The sequence below is a fragment of the Muscardinus avellanarius genome (assembly GCF_963383645.1).
Source record: "Muscardinus avellanarius genome assembly, chromosome: 3".
In the NCBI taxonomy this organism is placed as follows: domain Eukaryota; kingdom Metazoa; phylum Chordata; class Mammalia; order Rodentia; family Gliridae; genus Muscardinus; species Muscardinus avellanarius.
This window is the reverse complement of record NC_137788.1, coordinates 21,022,639-21,046,611: the sequence shown is the minus strand read 5'-3', so window position 1 is coordinate 21,046,611 and position 23,973 is coordinate 21,022,639. Positions and strand designations below refer to the sequence as shown.

Below are 23,973 nucleotides of genomic sequence, written 5' to 3'. Positions count from 1 at the left end.
AATCCAGGGGCATTTTACCTCCGAGCGACACCCCAGCCCTATTTTTTATTCTTTATTTTGAGACAGAGTCTCATTGAGTTGTAAAGGTCCTAAGTAGCTGAGGCTGGCTTCCAGCCTGCGCAATCCTCCTGTCTCAGCCTCCCAAATACTGGGATTACAAGCATCTGAATGTTTCAACAGAACATAATTTCACAATTTCAACGGACCTCAATTTGCAATCAAAGGTGGGGCAAGTTAGAAATGTTACAGCAGCTATCCTAATTACCGTCCACTCTTTCTGATGAAAGGATTATTTTTAAGAGCAGCATGACTAAAGAAAGACTTGGAGATGAGTAACCCACCCTCGCACCTATCCTTTCTGCTGTGTGACCCTAGAGTGCGTTAGCCTGCAAGTTAGTTCAGTTCTGGAGGAACAATTGATTCACGGCAGTGCAGGAGCACTGCTGCTTTGAGCTTCCAGTGACTTTGGGTACAGTTAAGGGATCACAAAGTCCCTGGATGGGATGTGTGAACCATCTAATCCTTGCTCTGACAAGGCTGCGAGGGTTTGAGGATTTAAGCCAGTTTGTTTCCTTACACTTTGTGTGCTAATACCTGGTTTGCCTCTAATCAAGCTTTTTCTTTTTTAAATCCTCCCCTTAGGGCAAGATGTTTAAAAAGTCAATATTCATTAGAAGGAGAGAAAATGTTCGTTTGTAGTCAGTTGAAATCTCCTTTGGCCTCAATTTCTCCAGTTCCACATCGTATTTTCCTTCTTGGGGTGCCTTAAGGGGTTAATTAATTAAGGTTTGTAAAGGGCTTTGAGGAGTAGGAGACAGAGTATGATTAGGGTCTCATGCCCCGAGCCATGGCCCCATCCTTTCATCCCAGCCAGTGGCAGAGGCAACTCCATTCTTATGCATGCCAAGCCTCTAATCCTCTCTTGAATGTCTCAGCTTCAAGGAAGGGACAAGAGGCCTAACTAGAAACAAAAATCCACTGTAATGAGGCGCCACGAGGCCTGCACTTTCAAGAATCCTCCCTAACACAGTGGTGAACACTTAATGGTTTCTCTGTGACTTCTGAAACCCAACCCAAGAAGGTGAGAATTTGGGGGAAAAAGCACCCCACATATGAGACAAAGAGAACAGTTTGAGTACCAATAAGTCTTTATTTATTGTATTTTCCCAGGGAGAGAAGAAGGGAAGGGAAGAGTCAGCATGTGTGTTACGAAATGATTAGAGAATGGGAAAGGAAGTAAGTACCCGGGTACAGCAAAATCAAACCATCAAATAAACACCCCGTGATGGGGTCACCAAAGCCCAAGGGGGCTTAGTCTCCTGCAATTCAGGAATGAGGGGAAGGGATCAGGGAAAGAAAATAGAGATACACACTTTCCCACCCTCCTTCCCTCCCCATAAATTCAAGATTTCACACAAAGCTTTGGTTTCTAGCAGTAAACATGGAGTTACATTCGTCCGTCTCCTATTAAACAATCTTGTGGCCACTTTGACAAAAGTTTCTTGCACCTGTATAAAAGTTCCTGAGTGACTTGGACATACATTCATATTCTCTTTCCTGGTCTCTTGACTCTACTTTCTACATGGAAGGCCCCCAACTGCTTCTCTCTACTTCAGGGTTGCAGATTAAGTAGGTTTGATTCACCCACACACAGGACAGTGGCGATCTGCATGAATGGCATTGAGAACTGATTGACTCCGGAGGTTGGGAATGAAGGGTGAGAGGTTCTGTCTTCTTCAGGTTTTTGTACAAATCACTGAAGAGTTACAGAGACATTTCAAGAATTAAATATATGTGTGTGGGCATGTAGGTTTTCTTTTGAAAGAGAAGAGGGTAGGACAGGAGCTGTGTGTGTGTGTGTGTGCGTGCGTGCGTGCGTGCGTGCGTGCGTGTGTGTGTGTGTGTGTTTAAAGACAGAAGATCTGGTCCAAAATAGGGAATAGGAGGGAAACACAAAAAAGATGGTTCAAGAGCCCTGCTTCAAGAGGTCCCACACTCTTGTTTCAGATCCTTCTGTTTGGTGCTGGTGCAGAACCTTCTGTCAAAGATGCTTTGGCTATTTTTCTCTCAATACAAAAAGAAGTTTGTAAACAATAAAACCCCAAAAGAACATGGAGAAAGACCAACACATTCTATTTACACAAACTAGGCCACCTTATAATCACCAACTCAGACTCGGTAAAGTCCTGCAAAGCCCAGACAAATACAATAACTAAAGGGGGAGCATTTGGAGGAGACAAGAAACCAGGATCAGACACACACCACCCAATGCGTCTATTGCATTTGCCCCGTTTCAACACAGTGAGGTAGGTTTGTGGTGATCTCATAACATGTAAATGAAACCCCCCTTTTTTTCCCTCCTTTAACTACCTCGACACTATCACTATTGCAGCAGGGCAGGACACTGGCTATGGGCGCCACAAGAGGCCCTTGCTTATGGGTCTCCCTGGAAGCCAAGAATTTTAAAGGCTAAGGATTTTAGTCCTTGCTTCAAACAGCCATCCCTGAACAGCACAGGGTGGTTACAGAGGTATTGATCTTAAATACTCACCCGTACTGATTCATATTAACAAACAAACAAACAAACAAACAAACAAACAAACAATAAAGACAAGAAACACACACACACACACACACACACACACACACACACACACACACACACACTCACACCCTGTTGTGCATGGTAGGCCTTGATTAATCTGGTGAGAGATGGATCTGGTATGTGAAGCAAGTCTCACGCCCTAGGATTAGACAACCACCTCCTAACTTTGGCTTCCTCTCTGGGCTTTTCACCTGTCCAAGCCTCTCCTAACTTCTCCGTACCACCTTTTCTAGTTTAGGCTAATTTCCAATCTTCCAGTACAAGGAGATCGGGTCGTGGGGCAACCCAATTAAAACAGTCTCCCGCAAAACATTGGCGGAGGGGGTTTCAAGAGGACACTGGCGGAAACGCCAGCTCTAATCGGCAGACATGAGGTAGTTCAATAGGCTGTGCACGCCAAATGGTTGCTCTCCATGGTGATAAAAAAAAGAGTATTCCTGCTGTGCAGACCTGGAGCTGCTGCCGGCTTATCCCTGAGATCGCTCATGTACCTGAGAACACAGTGCAGGAATGAGGGCCTTAGATTAAAATATACAAAAATACAAAACCAGAATATTTATATTAAGAAAAAAAAGTTAAAATGCACAAGATACGTCATTCGCACACGGATAGTGCAGTTGGCATTCTGGAGAAAGTGGGACCCAAGGTGCAGTTATCCAAGGGACCAAATAAATAAAATCACATTGGCCTGGAAAGGGGTGGGAGCGAGCGAGGAGCAGCGGGTCTGCAGCCTGTCACCCATTGGCCTATCATCACAACCCACTGCTTGGGACAGTTCCCAGCACCACATCCCAAGATGGGGTTATGCTAGAAAACAAGATGTGAAAAGACCCCTGCCTTGCTCCCGAGAGTCCCGCCCACAATGCTGCGGGCGCGGGCGTGTGGGTTGGACCCATTAATCTGATGGCATGCTTAGTGGTCTCACGCTCTGGCAAGGGAAATAGTATCACTACATATCCTTCTTCAAAAGGAAAACAACTTCCCTATCCACACCACATTCAAAAAAAGCTAGGGTTTGGGGGTGTAGCCCCAGGTAAAGCATGCAGATTCCAGGGTGGCTGCCCCCAAGCCCTCAGCTTCATTTGGATAGAGCGTGGGTGGAGTTCCTTTGCCTCACCCCTTCTCCCCACCAAGCGGGAAGACGGGATGTTGCTGGGAACCCCGGCCTGAGACATGGCGGTGCCAGCTACCCCCAACCCACCCTAGCCCCACTTTCTCCACTCTGCCGATTGATGTCTGCTCCTTGAACTCCTGATAGCAAAAGAATAGCCCCCGCCTGCTGTGGCTCAATTCTGGGTCTCCGGGAGCAGGGCAGGGCCGTGGATCTCTTCTTCTTCCTCTCTGTAGGAAGCTGGCTTTCCCTGGGAGCTGGGGGCCTGCTGGGCCTTCAGTGGACACGAGGCCACCATATGGCTGATGCTTTGGCAGAAGTGACACTTCTTGGGCTGGGGTGGCAGCTTGCACTCCTTGGCATGATGGTCCAGACCACCACAATTGTAGCACCTGGTGGAAAACAAGATGGTAAAAGTGTGCCTGAGGCAAGAGAAGAGGCCAGAAGCCTCCCCAGAGGGAGGACACCCGAGCCCGGGTCCAGTCTTGTCACTAGCCACCTTTCTTTCTGGAGATCAAGTTTCCCCACTTTTATTTTATTGTTATTATTATTTTTCTTTACCTCCAAGATACACCCCCAGCCCTATTTTGTATTCTGTATTTTGAAACAAGGTCTCAGTAAGGCCTCACTAAGTAGCTGAGGCTGTCTGCGACCCCCAGATCCTCCTGTCTCAGCCTCCCAAGTACTGGGATTACAAGTGTGCACCACCACGCCCGGCTTCCTGCTTTATTAAATAGAGAAATATGGAAGAGGATCTCTAAGTACTTTCCAAATCCAACTAGAAGGCTATCTTCAGGTTCATGTCAACTTAAAAATAACAAGATACCAAGAATACCGCCACTGACTCCCAGCTGCAAACTATGACCTGAGGAATGGCCTATCATACAGAAAGGAAATTTTTAAAAAGCCAGGTTACGAGCTGGGAGTGGTGGGCAAGCTTGTAATCCCAGCATTCCAGAGGCTGAGTGAGACCAGAGGATCGGGGTTCGAAGACAGGCTCAGCTACTTAATGAGGCCCTCCGCAACCTAATGAGACCCTGTTTCAAAATAAAGAATAAAAAATAGGGCAGGGGTTGTAGCTTAGAGGTCGAATGCCCCTGGGTTCCATTTCCAGACCCCCTCAAAAAAAAGCAGACAGGTTACAGCTAGACATGTTGGCGCACGCTTGCCACCCAGTACTTGGGAGGCTAAGACAGGAGATTCTGGGTTCAGCTAAGTAGCCAGCCTCAGCTACTTAGTGAAGCGCTCCACAACTTAGTGATTTCAAAACAAAGAACAAAAAATAGGGCTGCTGAGGGTGTGGGTGTAGTTTAGAGGCAGAATGCCCCTGGGTTTCAGCCCCAGTACCGCAAAAAATAAAAATAAATAAAAGTCAGGTTATATCATCTGCTCTGAGCCAAGAGGTTTTAAACCCAATAGCAAGATTACAGACACCAGCCAACTGAAGACTTGGAAACAAAACAGCAAAGAGAAACATGTCATTTTGTCCCATCACTGACATACCCATGGTCTGTTTTATTTCTAAAACCATCACAGAGCTGGGTGTGGTGATGCCTACTTGTAATCTCAGCATTTGGGAAGCGGAGACAAGAGGACTGTGATTCAAGGACAGCCTCAGCTACTTGGCGAGGCCCTTTGCAACTCAGTGAGACCCTGTTTCAAAAATAAAAACTTAAAAATAGGGGTAGGGATATAGTTCAGAGGTAGAATGTCCCTAGGTTCCACCCCAAGTTACCAATAAATAAATAAATAAATAAATAAATAAATAAATAAATAAAACCACCACAGCAGTCAGTGTCTCTTTACTAAGCAATAGAGGCTGCAGCTCCTAAGCAAAGTGAGCTGCACCCCAACCATCCAGGTGTTGCCCGGAGCCACAGGCATCGTCCACCTTTGGCAACATGGCCCAAGTGCCAGATTTAAGAGCTTTCCCCAAAGCTGGGCATGGTGGGGCACGCTTGTAATGCCAGAATTTGGATTGCAGTTTGCAGACAGCCTCAGCTACTTAGTGAGGCCCCCTGTAACTTAGTGAAACCCTGTTTTAAAATAAAGAATAAAAAATAGGGCAAGGGTGTAACTCGGAGGTCGAATGCCCCTGGGTTCCACCTCCCCATCCGCCAAAGGAAAAAAAAAAGCTTTCCCATCCTCAGCCCGACCCCTGGCCCCCTGGCCCCCCACCCCCGGCAACCTACACAAGCCGCCTTCGAGCGGTACCTGTCTCCTTTGGACCTGCGCTTCTGCATGTTCTTCCCCTTTGGCCTCCTCTCACTCCCAATACAGAAGACACCCCCGGGGCCGGTGACTCGGATGGATTCCAGGCCCTTGGCTGACTTCTTAAAGGTGAACTCCACGGCCTCGCCCTCCTTGAGGCTCCGGAAGCCCTCCATGTGAAGCTTACTCTGGTGAAGGAAAACGTGATAGATTTTACCATTCATTTCCATTATTGTACCCCAAAACCAACAATGCACAAACCTCTTCCTGTACAGTAGAAAGAGTAAGGGTGATAGTATTCCTACCTAACTAATAAGGAAACTAAATCCCAAGAGTCACCATAATAAAGACCGGCACAAATCTACATTACATTATTAACAAAAGCCATGATGATCTACATAGGTACCAAAACATTTTTGTAGCCTTTCAGTTTAAAGTTCTAAGTTAAAAAAGAACAGAAAAAAAGCTGGGCGTGGCAGTGCACACTTGTAATCCAAGTACTTGGGAGGCTGAGACAGAAGGATTGCAGGTTCAAAGCCAATCTCAGTAATTTAGTGAGACCCTGTTTCCAAATAAATAATTAAATGGAGCTAGTGATATAGCCTGGAGGTAGAAGCCCTTCTGGGTTTCATCCCCAGTACCAAAAAGAAAAAGTTCAACAATTTAAGAAATTATCATGGCAGCAAAATTTATTTCAGTTCTTCAAGGTTACTGTTACAGTACCTATTAATGGAATATACCAAATTGGGACACACGTATTCTGATAAAATACACTAAGAACAGAGCTTAAAAAAAAAAAAAAAAAGCAAGCTGGGCATGGTGGCACATACTTCTAATCCCAGTAACTGGGCGCTGAAGTAGGAGGATTGCAGGTTTGCAGACAGCCTCAGCTACTTAGTGAGGCCCTTTACAACTTTGTGAGGCCCTGTTTAAAAACAAACAATAAAAAAAATAGGGCTGATGCCGGGCGTGGTGGCGCACGCTTGTAATCCTGGCGCTTGGGAGGCAGAGACAGGAGGATCGCGCAGGTTCGAAGCCAGCCGCGTGCGCTGGCTTAGGAGACCCTGTTTCCAAATAAAAAAAAGAAAATGTAAAAATAGGTCTGGGAGTGTAGCCCAGAGGTAGAAGGGCTTCTAGGAATCCCAGTACCACCAAAAAAAAAAAAAAAAAGGGCTGAGGGTGTAGCTCAGAGGTAGAATGCTACTGGGTTCCACTCCCAGTACTGCAAAATAAATAAATAAATAAATAAATAAATAGGCTGAGGGTGTAGTTCTGAGGTAGAATGTCTGAGCTCTATTACAGTATCACAGAAAGAAAAGGAGAAAGAAAGAAAAGTAAATGGGGCAAAATGTTAAATGTTTTTCTAAATTTAAAATAATAAAAAATAATAGCCAGGCGTGGTGGCACACGCTTGTAATCCCAGCATTCGGGAGGCTGAGACAGAAGGATTGCAGTTCGCAGACAACCTCAGCTACTTAGTGAGGCCCTCTGCAACTCGGTGAGACCCAACTTCAAAATAAAGAATAAAAAATCGGGTTGGGAGTGTAGCTCAGAGGTAGAATGCCCCTGGGTTCTACCTCCACTACCCACAAAAAAAAAAAAAGGAAAGAAATTATAATAAAAATAATGTTACTGAGCCAGGTATGGTCGCACATGCCTATAATCCCAATACTCTGGAATGTTGAGGCAGGAGACTGCAAATTCAAAGCATCCTTAGCCACTTAGCAAGACCCCATTTCCAGATAAAAAGTAAAAATAGCTGTAAGTACAGCACTGCGGTAAAACGCACCTGTGTTAAATCTCCAGCACCACAAAAAAAAGTTATTGAAGGTTGAAGGATAAATCGCGTGGTTGCGCACACTTGCAATTCCAGCATTTGAGAGGCTGAGACAGGAAGACCGCTGTTCACTGACAGCCTCAGCTACTTACTGAGGCCCTCTGCAGCTCAGTTACACCCAGTTTCAAATTAAAAAATAAAAAATAGGGCTGGGGGTGTAGCTCGGAGGTAGAATACCCTTCCTTGGGTTTCATCCCCAGTACCGCAAAAAAAAAAAAAAAAAAAAAGAGAGACCTAACCTAGTAGATAGATCAGGGGATTAAAATTGAAAGTCATAAAGACACGAGAATATATAAAAAAGTCAATAGGTGAAAAAATTAGTCAATAAATTCTGCTGGAAAATTAATTATCCATTTGGAGATGAAACCTGGAGCTTCTGAAGTACACCTACAGCCATTTTAATTCTTTTTTTATCCTTCTGTTTCACCTTCTCAAAGGCTGGGATTACAAGCGTGAGCCACCACGTTTGGCTTTATTCTTTATTTTAAAACAGGGTCACAAGCCTGGTGTGGTGGTGCACGGTTGTAATCCCCGTGCTTGGGAGGCTGAGACAGGAGGATTGCGCAGGTTCGAAGCCAGCCTCAGCTGCTTAGTGAGGCTCTCTCAGTAACTTAGTGAGACCCTGTTTCAAAAAAATATTTTAAAAATGGGTCTGAAAGTACAGCCCGGAGGTAGAAAGCCTCTGGGTTCCACCCCCAGTACCACCAAAAAGGAAAAAAAAATAAATAAATAAATAAATAAAATAAAAAAACTAGGGTCACAGCGCCAGGCATGGCGGCGCAGGCTTGTAATCCCCGCGCTTGGGAGGCAGAGACAGGATCATTCTGGTTCAAAGCCAGCCGTGCTGGCTTAAGAGATCCTGTTTCCAAATAAAAATATAAAAAAATAGGTCTGGAAGTGTAGCCTGGAGGTAGAAGGGTTTCCAGGAACCCCAGGACCACCAAAAAAATAAGATAAAATAAAAAATAAAACAGGGTCACAAAGTTGTGGAGGGCCTCCTAAGTAGCCAAGATTGGCTGTGAACCTGTGATCCTTCTGTCTTAGCCCTCAAGTACTGAGATTACAAAGCATGCACCACCACCCCTGGCTTTGGAAGTACTAGCTTACTAAGGCTCTACCTTAATTTACTCAACCATCGTTGAAATTATGATATCCAGAATAATGAATACCACACAGGCATTAAAAAGAATGTAAAGTAGCCGGGCATGCTGGTACACGCTTGTAATCCCCGTGCTTGGGAGGCTGAGATAGGAGGATCGCAGGTTTGCGGCCAAACTCAGCTACTTAGAGAGACCGTTTCCAAATAAAGTATAAAATAGGTCTGGGAGTATTGCCCCAAAGTAGAAAAGTCCCTGTGTTCCACTCTCAGTACCAAAAAAAAAAAAAAAAAAGAATGTAAAGTCCCAGTAGTTCAACATTTTGATAGCTCATATAATGTCTGTCACATTTTTTTGAACCAATTAATGATGAACAAAGCAATCAATTTTTTGGTGTGTGTATGTGTGGTGCTGGGGATGGAACATGGGCATTCTACCCCTGAACTACACACTCAGGCCTATTTTATTCTGAAACAGGGTCACTAAGTAGCAGATGCTGGCCATAGAATCTGTAATCTCTTGTCTCAGCCTCCCAAGTAGTGGAATTATATGCGTGTGCTATCATACCCAATTTATTCGCTTATTTATTTAGAGATGAGTTCTAATTCTGTTGTCCAGTTTGGCCTTGAACTCCTAGACTCAAGCAATGCTCCTTGATGCAGCCCCAAGTAACTCGGGTTACAGAAGTGTGCCAGTGTGCCGAGCCAGTAAGGAGGGGTGTGTGTGTGTGTGTGTGTGTGTGTGTGTGTGTTACTGAGGATGAAAGGCAGGAGCATCCTGCTTCTCTGAGCCATAACCCCAGCCCTATCCTTTAATTTTCTAAAGTGCTGGGATTACAAGCATGTGCTGACACGCCCAGCTGAGGAGGTAGATAGTCTTCATTGCAGCTTGCTTCATCTATTAGAGTAAAACGTTAAGAATGTGTCAAATATGTCAACAAGGAAGAGTCCTAGAAAATGGGGCTCAAAGACACGAAAGGGATCACTGTGCACAAACCGCATCCACAAATAGGAAGCACAAGAACTCTAATCTAAACCAGGCGCGGTGGCGCATGCTGGGAGGCTGAGACCCGAGGATTGCGGTTGCTGGAGGGCCTCAGCTAAAAAATTGGGCAGAGGATGTAGCTCGGAGGTTGATTGCCCCTGGGTTCCATTCCCAGAAAAATAAATAAATAAATAGAATAGAATAGAATAAAAAATAGGGCTGGGTGTAGCTTTGAGGTAGAATGTCCCCTGGGTTCCATCCCCAGTACTGTAAAAAAGAAAGAAAAAAAAAATTCTATGCTGATAGAATAACTGGGACTTGAAGAAAAAAACATACTTATTAACCAGATGAGATACACAAATTCCTCAATCATCTTTTCTTTCATTTTTTTCTGTAAGTACGAGGGAGGGAACCCAGGGGTGCTTTACCACTCAGTGACACCCCTAACCTTCTTCACTTCACGACAATGTTTCAGGGAGTTGCCCAGGCTAGTCCCTGCACCCAACTATTTTTTGTTTGTTTAATTAGGATGATATTGCAAAAGACAAAGCTTTCCTCAAGGATATAGGTTCAGGGTATATAGGCTTGGGAGCCAGAGGCATCCCGATTGATGATATGCTGGCTCCTCAGTTGCCGGCTGTGTGACCTTTGTCAGTGCCTCCGGACCTCAGATCTCTCGGAGAATAGTGCCTTTCAACTCAACAGGTTGTACTGAAGATTGTGCAGGTGTGGAAATATCAAGTATGTGGTAATTACTTCATGTATCATTATTCATAACTTTCCTATCATTGACGTATTCCAATGAAGTGGAGCATGGTGGCTCATGCCTATAATCCCTGCTGACGTAGAAGTAATAAGTAGGAGCTGGGCATGGTGGTGCATGCTTGTAATCCCAGTACTTGGGAGGCTGGCACAGGAGGATAACAGGTTCACAGACAGCCTCAGCTACTTAGTGAGGTCCTCCACAACATAGTGAGACCCTGTTTCAAAATAAAGAATTAAAAAAAAAAAAATAGGCTTATTCCTATCATAGTCAACCACTAAGCCAAGCATGGGAAGGAGTGATGGAGAGGGAGTGGAGTGGGGACTTGGTGGGGGCTGGCTGCGCCATGTGTGCATTGATGTCTACACAAGTTTTTTACCCCCTTATGATGTATAAATACAATGCGCCAATAAAAAAACCCAAAAACTAAAGACAAGGAAATTTAAAAAAATAGGACTAGTGGTATAGCTCAGAGTTAGAATGCCCCTGAGTTCCATCCCCAGTACCACAAAAGAGAAAAGAAAAGAAAAAAAAAAAAAAAGTAGGTAGAAAGGAGATAGGAAGGAAAGGTAAAATACAACTTTATTATAAGAATCTGGAACTAAAGTGCTTCAACTCTTAACTCTCCAAACCAGTTCTCTTTCCCGGCCTTGTCTCTCCCAAATTTCTGGGAAGTCTGTATGTAGATCCTAGAGTTAACTGGAAAAAGACTGTGATTGCCCTATGCATTGTTAATAAGATAGATTATCTTGAGAAACCTCTAATTTTAGGACATTTTCCAGTTATTCAGATCATAAAGACCTCATTCAGCCTGAGGACCCGAAGGATGACCAGACCACCAGGAATTTTCCCCATAAGCTGTCTCAGGACTACTGGACTAAGATCATCTTCCCTAAAGCTGACCAGACCGCCATAAACTGCCTCGGGGACCACTGGACTGAGGCCCTCCTCACTTACCTCCCCTTGCTCAACCCTATAAAAAGGGAGCCCTGAGCTCCTTAAAATGTCCCCTTTCCCTCTTGAGATGGCCCGTTTTTTCCCTTGAATGTGGACCTCCTGCTTTCCTAAATAAACCTCTATGTCTGACTGGCACCTGCTGAAATTCTTTTCCCTCACATTAGCCAAGACCCCTTCAGATCCTGAGTCCTTGAGTTGAGGAATGAATCTATCACCCCAACACTAGTACTTGGGAGGCTGAGACAGAAAGAGAGCACCGTGGAGGCCAGCCTCGACCATTTAGCAAGACCCTATTTCTTTTTGTATATTTTTTGTATATACTTTTTGTATATTTTTTGCTGGGGATTGAATTTAGGCATATTCTACTTCTGAACTGTGCTCCCAGCCCTATTTTATGTTTTACTTTGAAACAGGGTCTAAGTTGTGAAGGACTCCACTAAGTAGCTGAGGCTAGTCTCAAACCTTGATCCTTCTGTCTCAGTCTCCTAAGTACTGGGATTACAGGCATGTGCCACCAGGCTGGTTTAAGACCAGTTTCAAAAATAAATAGACGGGCGTGGTGGCGCACGCTTGTAATCCCCTGGGCTTGGGAGGCGGAGACAGGAGGATCTCGCAGGTTCGAAGCCAGCCATGCTGGCTTAAGAGACCCTGTTTCCAAAAATAAAAAAGTATAAAATAGGTCTGGGAGTAAAGCCCGGAGATAGTAGGGCTTCCAGGAACCCCAGTACCACCAAAATAAATAAATAAATAAATAAATAAATAAATAAATAAATAAAGGTCTGGGACAGTCCTTCACTTGTTTTGGGTGTTGTTGTCATTGAGTGCTGAGGATCAAATCTAGGGCCTTATTGTTTGGCCACAGGAACACAGAGGTTAGTGAAGACTCTGGAGACCCCCCCCACTCCAGCCAATTCAACACAGTATTCAAACAAGAAAAAACAGCCGGGCGTGGTGGCTCAGGCTTGTAATCCCAGTATTTGAGAGGCTGAGACAGGAGGATCACGGTCACAGGTTCGTGGCCAGCCTCAGCCACTTCGCGAGGCCCTCTGAAACTTAGTAAGACCCTGTTTTCAAAATAAAGAATACAAAATAGAGCTGGGGGTATAGCTCAGAGACAGAATGCCCCTGGGTTCCACCCCCAGTTCTGCAAAAAGAAATAAATAATATAAAACAAATAAAACAAGAAAAACACTTTAATGACAAAAGGACCTTTCCCCCTCTCTGTTGCACAATATCGCCACCCTAAATCTAAACTTAGATTAGATCGGTGTCTTCTTGAGCTGGGACAAGAGGTTAAAAGTCTGTGTGTGCAGAGGTGCTACAGACTTCTCCCCAGGGCAGCTCAAGGTGTGATGCGGCTAAGTAGTCAGCAAGGTTTAAAGGCCTGAGGGCCTTTCCCTTCTCAAGGTACTCATTTATAAAATGAAGTATATACTAATTTTATGGTGGTGGTGTGCGGTTTTATGCATGAAAAGTAGTTAACACTTCACCTGCTTGCCACACATAAATCCTCTGGGGGCAATTATCCACCTCTTTGGGCTGGATGGGGGCAGGGTAACGGTGAGAACCACTCCAAATTAACCCGGGTTTTATCACCAACCAGCTGTGGAAGCAGAAACCGGGCACTGGTTTACTAAGAGCAACACTCTCCTCCTTCCACTCTTATAGGCCCATGAGAATAAGGAGACAGTATAAATGGGGACGGTTTGAGATTGACTAGTCCTCTTGGGCCTCCCCATCAGGGCAGGACTTGAGGTCTCATTAACACTTTTAAAGAGCACAAAATGCCCAGGCAGGCACCTCAACCTTACTGGCTAGCCAAGACTTAAATTGGTGGTCTCCAGAGGTGGCTCCCTGCCCCCTCCCCAGCTCCTTCCCAAACACATAGTTGGAATTCCTTCCTTATCAGATAGGTAATCAGCATGCAGTCCCACCAAGCCAGCCTCCCGAGGCCTGCATCTGAAAGGAGCCTGAAATTCCTGTACCACCCCCACCCCACCCCCAGCCACACACAAAGCTGCCCCGCCCCCTCGCCAGCCCCTCCAAAAAGAAAAGGCCCTGGGGGAGGAGGGGCAAGGCTCCAGCTCCCCCAACAGAGCCCAGTCCAGGGAACAAAGAGCTGACACTGGTTGGTTCTGGTGGTCAGATTCCTGGAGTTCCAAGGCGCAGACCCCCCTCCTCTGGCTCTGGCCCTCCCCCACAGCCAGGGGGATCAGTTCCTCCTTTCCTCTCCCAGTTGGGGTTCTGGTCCCGGGTGGGAGAAATGATACAGCAACACCTCTGTTTCCAGGTGGATCTGCTGGGTTCCCCAGTCACCTCCAGCAGCTCTCTCCCCTTCTCTCAGGTGCCTGCCCAGCACCCCTCCAAGTGAACTAAAGAGGACCCCTCCCCTCTAGGTTGGAGCCTTAATAACTTATTCAGAGAAGCATTTTAAAGGGAGAGGGGAGAGGAAGACCATCTTCCTTTTCCAATTTGTCCAAGTTAGGAAGGTGGGCAGCCTGCCTGGGGCCACTTAAACTCAGCCTGCATTTATTTCTTCTTGATACAGGGGATTGAATCTAGGGGCATTCTACCTTTGAACCACACTGCAGCCCTATTTTACATTTTTTAAATTTGGGAACAGGTTCTCCCTAAATTGCTGAGGCTGGCCCCAAACTTGCCATCGTCCTGGTCTTAGTCTCCTAAACACTGGGATTACAGGTGTGAGCTACCATGCTCTACCTTTGATGCCAAGGTAAAGAATCTCTCCAGTTAAAGTACTTAGGCCTTCGGCTCCCTTCTCAGTATCTGGACAGCTGCCTCTGCCAACACTCCACATTAAACACCCACCCCAGCATCAGCCTCAGCCTTTATTTACACACAGAATAGACCTTCTGGTCACTCAGAAAATGCAGAGTAAAAGTAGAGTCTCTGGTTCTTTCCTTCATGTCCAGGCAGGACTTCAGACTTCAGGACAATCAGGTCCCTTCCAAGCCCAACACTGCTCATTTTAGTCACACGTACATGGCAACAGAATCAGAATTTTCCAGGGTACTTGCTCTGAGTTCACAGGAACCCAAACTGAAGCTCTCCTAAACACCCTTGGTCATCCTAGCTCAAAGTTACACAGTTTATGTGTCAGTTCTAGGTCCCTAGCGGTGTACAAACAAAGTACTCTACTACCCAGCATATTGCTACTGATGCTTACTGAAGGCTGAGCAGTGTTACACCTGGCCTGAGTTATATCAAATGCAGGTGCTGGGTGTTACATGACCTCCATGTTACAGTTTGACAACAGAGGCAGAAGAGTAATAATAAGCACCCTGGTCAGTCACTGAAAGTAATCCCAGTACTTAGAAGGCTGAGACAGGAAGATCACAGGTTCGAGGCCAGCCTCAGCAACCTAGGAAGACCCTCTTTCAAAAATTAAAAAAATGAAGCCGGGCGTGGTGGCGCACGCTTGTAATCCCTGAGCTTGGGAGGCTGAGAAAGGAGGATCGCACAGGTTCGAAGCCAGCCTCGGCTACTTAGTGAGGCTCCCAGCAACTTAGTGAGACCCTGTTTCCAAATAAAATATAAAAATAGGTCTGGGAGTATAGCCCGGAGGTAGAAAGCCTCTGGGTTCTACCCCCAGAACCACAAAATAAAATAAAATAAAATAAAATTAAATTAAAAAACGAGCCAGGTCTGTGGCACATGCTTGTAACCCCAAGATTTGGGAGGCTGAGACAGGAGGATCACAGTTCATGGCCAGCCTCAGCAACTTAGTGAAGCCCTTTGCAACTCAGTGAGACCCTGTTTCAAAATAAATAAAAAATAGGCCTGGGGATGCAGCTCGGAGGTAGAATGCCCCTAGGTTCTACCTCCAGCACCGCAAAAATAAGTAAAATAAAATAAAATAAAATAAAAAATAAGCCAGGAGTGGTGGTGCAACCTTGCAATCCCAGTACTTGGGAGGCTGAGACAAGAATAAAATTATGGCTGGGGTGTAGCTCAGAAGTAGAATGCCTCTGGGTTCCATCCCTGGTAGTACACAACAAACAAACAAACAAACAAACAAACACAAAAATAATTTGAATGACTCAGTACAGCTGGTGCATGGTGGCACAAGCCTGTAATCCCAGTATTTGCAAGGCTGAGACAGGACGACTGAAGTTTGAGGCCAGCCTCAGCAACTTAGTGAGACCCTGTTTCAAAATAAAAAATGCCCCTGGGTACGATCCCTAGTGCCATAATAAAATGACTCAGCCCTGTGGTCTCAGATCTCTACCTAGGCGTCATTTGTGGAAGTAAGTGTTGGTAGGGGCTAGGAAACCAACCATCTGGTTCAGAAGTTTACTTCATGGAGTGGAGGTGTCGTGTGTCAACGAGAGCGGGGAAAGTGATGTCCAGAACCAAAGGCTCCAGGAAGCCAACTCCTCAAATCACCACCTAGGGGGTTCCTGCCTGCTTTTGTCCACAAGATGGCGTTGTGCGCCCGCAGGTACAGTAGGCCAGGCAGCAGGAGCCTAGAGCAGAGAGGACTGTGGGGTTCTCAGCTGCTTGCAGGTCTATCTCGCAACTCCTCCTCCTCCTATAAGAAAGGAGTTGAAAGAGGGTGCAAACTTCCCATCCTGCCCCCACCCACCACCACCCTGATGGATCCTGGAGTTTTATGCCAGAAACCCAAGCACCCTCTTTCAACTCTGTTTCATGCTTGAATTAAAATCAACCTGAGACCATCTGAAAACTATGTACTACTATCTTAAAAATCTCCTTCTACCTTATACTGGGACTGTACAAAATTGTTTTTCATGCCTGCAGAAAGGGAGGTGCACTATCACCTAGGGCATTTTCTACAAAAAACAACAACAACAACAACAACAAATTCCACAACCAGGCGTGGTGATGCGCTTGTAATCCCAGTGCTTGGGAGGCTGAGACAGGAGGATCCCAGGTTTGAGGCCAGAATCAGCTAGGTAAGTGAGACCTTGTTTCAAAATCAAGAATTAAGCCTGGTGTAGTGTCGCAACCTTGTAATCCCAGCATTCGGGAGGCTGAGACAGGAGGACCGCGGTTCGTAGACAGCCTCAGCTACTTAGAGAGGCCCTCTGCAGCTCAGTGAGAGGCTGTTTCAAAAATAAAGAATAGCCGGGCATGGTGGCGCACGCTTGTAATCCCCACGCTTGGGAGGCTGAGACAGGAGGATCGCACAGGTTCGAAGCCAGCCTCAGCTACTTAGTGAGGCTCTCAGTAACTTAGTGAGACCCTGTATCCAAATAAAATATTAAAAAAAAGGTCTGGGAGTATAGCCCGGAGGTAGAAAGCCTCTGGGTTCCACCCCCAGTACCACCAAAAAACAATAAACTAATAATAATAATAACAATAATAATAATAATAATGAATAAAATTAGGGCTGGGGGTGTAGCTCGAAGGTAGAATGCCTCTGATTTCACTCCCCAGTACCGAAAAACAAACAAACCATGAATTTCATAGGGCAGGTAGGTGATTGATTAGGAACGTTAATCTGGTAAAAGTCACTGAAAACCCCCTGTAGGGCAGGCAGAAATGTCACCAAGCACAAGGTAGATGCTCCTTGTGTTTGAAGCTTTGCTCAAGATGGTGGTACAGCCTTACTTGGAACATTGTCTAACATTGTGTAGAGAGCATGTCTCCTGGTAAAGACAAGAACTTCTTTACCAAGTTTACAAATAAATAAATAAATAAATAAATAAATAAATAAATAAATAAAATAGACGGCCAGGCGTGGTGACAGACGCTTGTAATCCTAGTACTTGGGTGGCTGAGACAGGAGGATCACAGGTTCAAAGCCAGCCTTGGCAACTTTGTGAGGCTCTCAGGAACCTAGTGAGACACTGTTTCCAAATGAGAAAAAAAAAAAAAAATCAGGCTAGGAGTGTAATTTGGAAATAGAATACCTCTCAGTTAAAAAAAAAAAAAAAAGACATGAACCCACATGGGAATAAACAAACTAATAAACCAAACTAGTGGCTTTCAGTCCATTAACAAGAGGATCCTACACCAGATTGGTTAATGCATACCTGTAATCTCAGTACTAGAGAGGCTGAGACAGGAAGATCACAAGTTCGAGGACAGCCTTAGCAACTTAATGAGGCCCTGAGCAACTTAATGAAGCCAAATTAAAAAAAAAAAAAAAAAAAAAGCTAGTCGCGGTGGCACACACTTGTAATCCAGCATTCAGGAGGCTGATATCGGAGGATCGCATAGCTTCAAAGCCAGCCTCTGTTTCCAAATAAAGTATAAAATAGGTCTGGGAGTATAGCCCGGAGGTAGAAAAGCCCCAATACCACACACACACACACACACACACACACACAAATAAATAAATAAATAAAAGACTAAAAACTGGGCTGGGGGTGTAGCTCAGCAGTATAATGCCTTTGGTTTTCATCCCCAGTACTGCAAAAAAAAAAATTAAATTAAATTAAAAAATAACAATAAAGTGCTGAGGGTGTAGGTCAGAGGTAGAATGCCTCCAGGTTCAATCCCCAGTAACACACACACACACACACACACACACACACACACACACACACACACAGAGGATCCTATCAGGTCTACAAATTTTCATGGTGCCATATTGTAGCAGGCTACCACTGACCACCCATCCTGTCTCTAGTCTTTCTCTGGAAGGAGAGCTCTGCCATAGACCTCCAGTGTTCTCCTGATTCACCAAGGTCCTCAAGATCCCCTTGTCCATATTCATCTAGCCCAAGTGCATCCTACTAAAGTCACCCAGACATCTAAGCTCCTCTCTTCACAAAGCTTACACGTGGCTTAGGAGAGCGCAAGACAAGTACATCAATAACCAGACACGAAGTTAGCAGAGGTACGATGTTATAAATCGGGTGAAAAGAGGCTGAATGTGCCCCCTAACCCCGATGGCTCTAACCTAGACCCTGACAAAGGGCTTTGCCACCCCTACTCATCTCCTTCAGAAAAAGCCTCAATTTTCCAGCTCAGTGAAAATGTTTTCTCCCGACCCAACTTGGTCCTTGGTCAGCTATGGGCTTTTTTTGTTTGATTGTTCCTGAGCCTTCTAATCAGAGCGTTTTAGCCAGACAGCCAATTTAGGCATATCTGGATTCTGAAGAGCTGTGGAAAGCAAGAAAATTTCCTTATTTCCAAATTTCTACAAATCGTAACCGTTTGGGCTTTGAGCCACAAAAAACATACGTTGAGCCAAAATCTTTTAAATGGCCATAGGAATTTTAGCTCTCTTGGTGAATCGCAAGAAGAGAACAGTTTAGTTCTTTCTTGCTCTACTAGCTTTCTCTATAAAACGCTTTCTCAAAGGGGGCGATTGTGTTCCCAAGAGAGGTTTGGCAATTTCTTGAGACATTTTGAGTGTCACAACTGACACATCCAAGGGGCTTCTAGGGGGTAGAGGCCAGAATACTCCTGTACTTCCTAAAATACAGAAGACAGAACAAGGAATTACTCTGCTCAAAATAGATCAGTAGCACTGAGATTGAGGAACCCTTGCCACCTACCATTATTATGATACCATTACTATGATTAAAAAGGCCGAATAAAAAGGCTGTTTCAGAAATCTCTGTGTTCGTTTATTTTGGGAAGGGGGTCTGCTAAAGACAGGCTTTTTCTCACGCTCATTTACTCCTGGGGACAAAATAAAGTATACAGAAGGGAGCATTAAGAATAGTAGTTAAAGCCGGGCGTGGTGGCGCACGCTTATGCTTGTAATCCCGTGCTTGGGAGATGGAGACAGGAGGATCTCGCAGGTTCGAAGCCAGCTTCGCTAGCTTAAGAGACCCTGTTTCCAAATTTGACAATATAAAATAGGTCTGGGAGTATAGCCCGGAGGTAGAAGGGCTTCCAGGAACCCCAGTACCACCAAAAAAAAATAAATAAATAAAAAATAAAATAGGTCTGGGAGTGTAGCCCGAAGGTAGAAGGGTTTCCAGGAAACTCAGTACCATAAAAAAAAAAAAAAAGATTAGTAGTTAATAGCTGGGCGTGGTGGCACATTGTGCTTGGGAGGCTGAGACAGGATTGCGCAGGTTCGAAGCCAGCCTTAGCTGCTTAGTGAGGCTCTCAACAACTTAGTGAGACCCTGTTTCCAAATAAAATATAAAAAATAGGTCTGGGAGTATATTCCAGAGATAGAAAGCCTCTGGGTTCCACCCCCAGTACCACACACACAAATTGAATAGTAGTTAAAGCAGGCGTGGTGGCACACACTTGTAATCCCAGCATTTGGGAGGCTGAGACTGGAAGATCGCAGTTTGAGGACAGCCTCAGCTACTTAGTGAGGCCCTCTGCAACTTAGTGAGACCCTGTCTTAAAATAAAGAATGAAAATAGGGCAGGGGGTGTAGTTCGGAGGTCGAATGCCCCTGGATTCCATCCCCAGACCCGCAAAAACAAAACAAAAAAAAGCCCCTAGGTTTCATCCCCAAAAAAAGTAGTTATGAAATGAGGATCACAAGAGTGAGGCCTGCGTCAGCAACTTAGCAAAACCCCATTTCAAATTTTAAAGAAATTAAAAAGCGCTGAAATAGAATATCTCTGAGTTCAATCCCCAGTGCCAAAAACAAGAACAACAGAAAGAGTAGTTAACAGCGTGTTGAGAACCTTCCAAGTCCAATCATGGAAGGAAAAGGAAAATGCCTTTCATGTGCCCTTCTCCCTCCTCTTCTCTTGTAAGGGGCTCCCCACCCCCCGCAATGTTACATTGGGATCATTATGCTTCTTATCACTTTACCCCACCTCCAGGTGCCCAACACCAACAATTAAAGAATGAGATGTATTATTAAAGATTTCTTACCCTTTCTACTTCAGAAACCCTTTCCTCTCCCAACAAACAGTGCTTAGGGTTATCCTGCTTCTGTGAAATTTCTGTCATTAGATATCCAGAGAGATTCCAAATCGCTTGCCTAATTTACTAAGGTGCCTTTGTGGACCAGCAGCACACAATCATAAGCCCCAGCAGCACACAATCATAAGCACCAGTTATTGTCCTCTTTGACCAGTGTTGGAATTGCTGGAATCAGGGAGACAATTCTTGACTCTTTTATCTCAGCTCAACTTCCTCCTGCTAACTAACTTATTGGACAGTGGGTTCCTGGGCATCCAAGATCCTCAGAAGTCCAGAGTTCCTGGGCAAGTCCCTATTTTCCTCCGTGCCATCGCATAGTTTTCCAATTGTTCTGGACCCTAAGGGTAAGCCTGCTGAAGCAGGGATCCCCACCTGATCAGTACAGTACAGGTAGGTATCCCTACAGAGGGGTAGGAATACCTACCCCTCAGCCCCTCCCTACATAGCAACCTTTGGGGCAGAGACAGAAAATGTAGGATCTGTCTCTTCTTCTGGCCTTCCAAAATTGGGGAAGCTGTTCAGTGGTCTCCAGACCAGGAAAGATTTTAATCTCTTTGTGATCAGATAAATGGGAGAGTGGGGGAGGCTTGCTCCCCCGCTGAGGAGAGCCATTCAAAGCTGGTTCCTGTAATAAAGTGATTTAATAGATCTAAAGAGGCCAATTCCCTTCTTTCTCCCACAATTACTTCCTGTGGGTTATCATTCACATATGTAAATGAGATGGGGTGGGGGGCATAAAAACACCAGATAGGGGTGAGGATAGCTAAGCATCCTGCTTCAGGTCCGGTTCTAGAAGCCCATGGCCCCAGAGCACTGACAGGGAACAGTAACTGTTGGGTCCCTGTCTCCCGGCATCCTCTCTCTCTGGCTTTTCCTCAACTGCCTCCTCCTGAGGGCTGTGCTTGAAGACTTTTCTGCGGCCTCCAACTCGTCCACCCAGCATCTCCCTCCTCCTCCCCGCCCCTCCCCCTCCAGAATGCCACCCCTCAGGCTCCAACCCTTAATCCCCACATCCTCCTTTCCCCTCCCCCCATGGCTCCTAAAGCCAACCTCCCCGAAGTAACCCCTCCCTGCCCGGCCTGGGTGTCAACCAGGGCATAGGATTAACAATTTCTTCCTTCCAGGCCCAGTCCCAACACATGCAGCAAGTTCCTTTATGTTGCAGCCAATGGCCCAGGACCAGTGGAATGCCTCTCGGACCTTAAGGAAAGGGAAGCGTGGGAGGAGGGGGACCAGAAGTCTCTGGCTTCTCACTTGAGACTAGGAATGTTAGGAGAGCAATCAATGGCTGTCTGGGGCCATAAATGCCAAGCTGAAGAGAATAGGACCAGAGGCCAGCCTCCCTCCACCCCCTGCTCGGCGACACTGAATTTCACCCCACACTCTGCTGCCCTGCTTTAGAACTTGGGGTTGCACCGACCCAGCTTCCCCGTGGCCTGGCCCAGGAATGTGAAGGCTCCTAAGGTATTCGCTTGCAGACAGGAGCAGACAGCAAGGACCCGGGTCCTAAACTGGAAGGAGTCTCCCCGAGGAGCTTTCCAGCCGCCAAACGGATCCTTCGGGGACCCTGAAGCCTACGCAGGGCCCTGGCAGGACATGAGTTTTGGTTGACCACCTGCGTGAGGTCTGCACTCAACGGGGAGGCGTCCGACTCCCGGGTCGTAAGCCTTCGGCCGGGTCCTCCGCTCTCCCTCCCGCCCTCGGCGCTTCATTCAGACGCTAAAGGCGCTGGGCGCCCGGCTCAGCCCCGCATGTGCTTCCCTGGCCGGCCGGCCGGCTCGCCCTCCCCCCACCCGCAAGCACAATACAACCTTAGTTTCTGCCACATGGGGTCACCTCCCTGCCCCCTGCCCCCTTCCCAGGGGAAAGAGGTAACAGACACGTGGTAAGCCGGAGGGGTTCCCGGAAGGGGGCGGGGTGCGGATGATCTGCGCGGCCTCTCCATCAAGCCTGCTCCCAGCTCCTGGAGACTTGGAATCGGGGCGCCCCGACCGAGATGGGGGCGCGCAAAGCGAGTCCTCGACCTCCGTCAGGCCCACCTCCAAGCCCACCCGCCCACCCACGGATGCGAGTCCCCGGTCCCGCCTTCCCCGGTAAAGTTACCAGAACCGCTCTCACCTGGTGCACAAAGACGTCCACCGGGGGGTCGAGCGCGACCCCGGCGCGGGCGGTCATGGACAGGAAGCCGAAGCCCATGCGCACGTTGAACCACTTGCAGATGCCGGCCCCGTGCAGCAACTGCGGCTCGTCGGCCGCCCGCGCCGCGTCCGCCGGCGCCTCCTCGGGCGGCTTCTCCGCTGCCTTGGTACAGCCACCTGGAGACGGGAGGGCCGGCGCTCAGCCACCCGGCCGCGGGCGGGCAGGGGCCCGCGGAGGACCCCGAGTCCGGCCAGGGCGGACACAGGAAGGGGCAGCCACCGAGCCGCTGGCCAGGCGAAGCGGCCCCGGCCACCTCCCGCGCTCCCGCGCGCACACCGAGGCCAGTGGCGCCCCGAAAGTTTTGCTGGACTTGCCACCGCACGCTGCCGGGGGCACGCGGCGGGACAGGCCCCTCCTCTTCGCTCCCTCCGCCCCCGCAGGCTGGGCGCGACGCCCCTGGGACACCGGGGTCCCCGGCTCCAGGGACGGTCCCGCGAAGCAGGCAGCCCCACGGACTCGGGCACTGCGGGCAGCCCGGGGGACACGTCTCCACCTCCCTTCTATGTGGCTCCTGGGCGCCCTGCACGCTAAGGCGTCCCCACTAAGTCCCGAGCTCGAACCTGCAAACTGCTGGTTGGACACCGAGCCCATGGTCGTCGGCTGCGCCCGCGGCCCCGGGCCCCTAGTCGGGCGGCTGCTGGCCCCAGAGAAGTCCGGAGGCAAAGGGGTGGTTCGGAGAAGAGGCCGCTACATCTTCCCCCGCACAATAGCGGTGGGAGGGCCCACGGCTTTTCAAAGGCTCCCAAATTCTAAAAGACAATGACCCAACCCCCCGCGGGCAGCCCCCTCCCACCCTCCCTCGCTCTTCCCCTCCCTTCCCCTCCGGCAGGGCTCCGGCCCTCCCCCACTGCTCCGGGTCTCTGACACCTCTGGGGTGTCCCTCTCAAAACCTGGAGGTTTGATACCCCCTCCACCTACGCACATCTGGAGATAGGGGGGGTCGACTGCCCTAGAAGTGCTGGGTACCCCAGAATTTAAGATCCTGCACTTTAAGGACTCACTGGGGGTCCCCAAAGCAGATACAGGTGGGGGACTTGGGGGGGTAGTTTTAAAACCACGTGACTGCTCCCACACACACTCACGCACCACCCCCACCCCCCGCGCAGATAATTATACATTCCAGAGAGTTGGGGGAGGGAGGTGTGAGCCTGGTGGCGCTGGCCAATCAGAAACACAAACCACCTGTCAAGGGAGAAATGGATGAGCCCTCCCCCTCCCCCAGTCCTTGAGTGCCCATCCCCCCCTTCCCCCTCAGGCCTCTGAGCTGACCCGGCTGCTTGGCGCTGACCCGCTCTCACCCCCACCCCCGTGTGCTTAGATAGACCTGGAGTTCTGGACACTAGGAAGCCCGCGATGGGGGAGCAGGAAAGG

At 47.5% G+C, this 23,973-nt stretch overlaps 1 protein-coding gene across 1 annotated transcript; it reads right to left on the bottom strand.

Annotated features, from left to right (window-relative positions):
* Positions 1-3,891: 3,891 nt before the first annotated feature.
* On the bottom strand, positions 3,892-23,193 carry LIN28A (lin-28 homolog A; the record flags this gene model as incomplete). Its single annotated transcript, XM_080691841.1, has 4 exons — positions 3,892-4,108; positions 5,931-6,115; positions 22,522-22,718; positions 23,163-23,193. The coding sequence occupies 4 exons, from the start codon at positions 23,191-23,193 to the stop codon at positions 3,892-3,894; spliced, it is 630 nt and encodes a 209-aa protein (XP_080547967.1).
* Between the last annotated feature and the right edge of the window lie 780 nt (positions 23,194-23,973).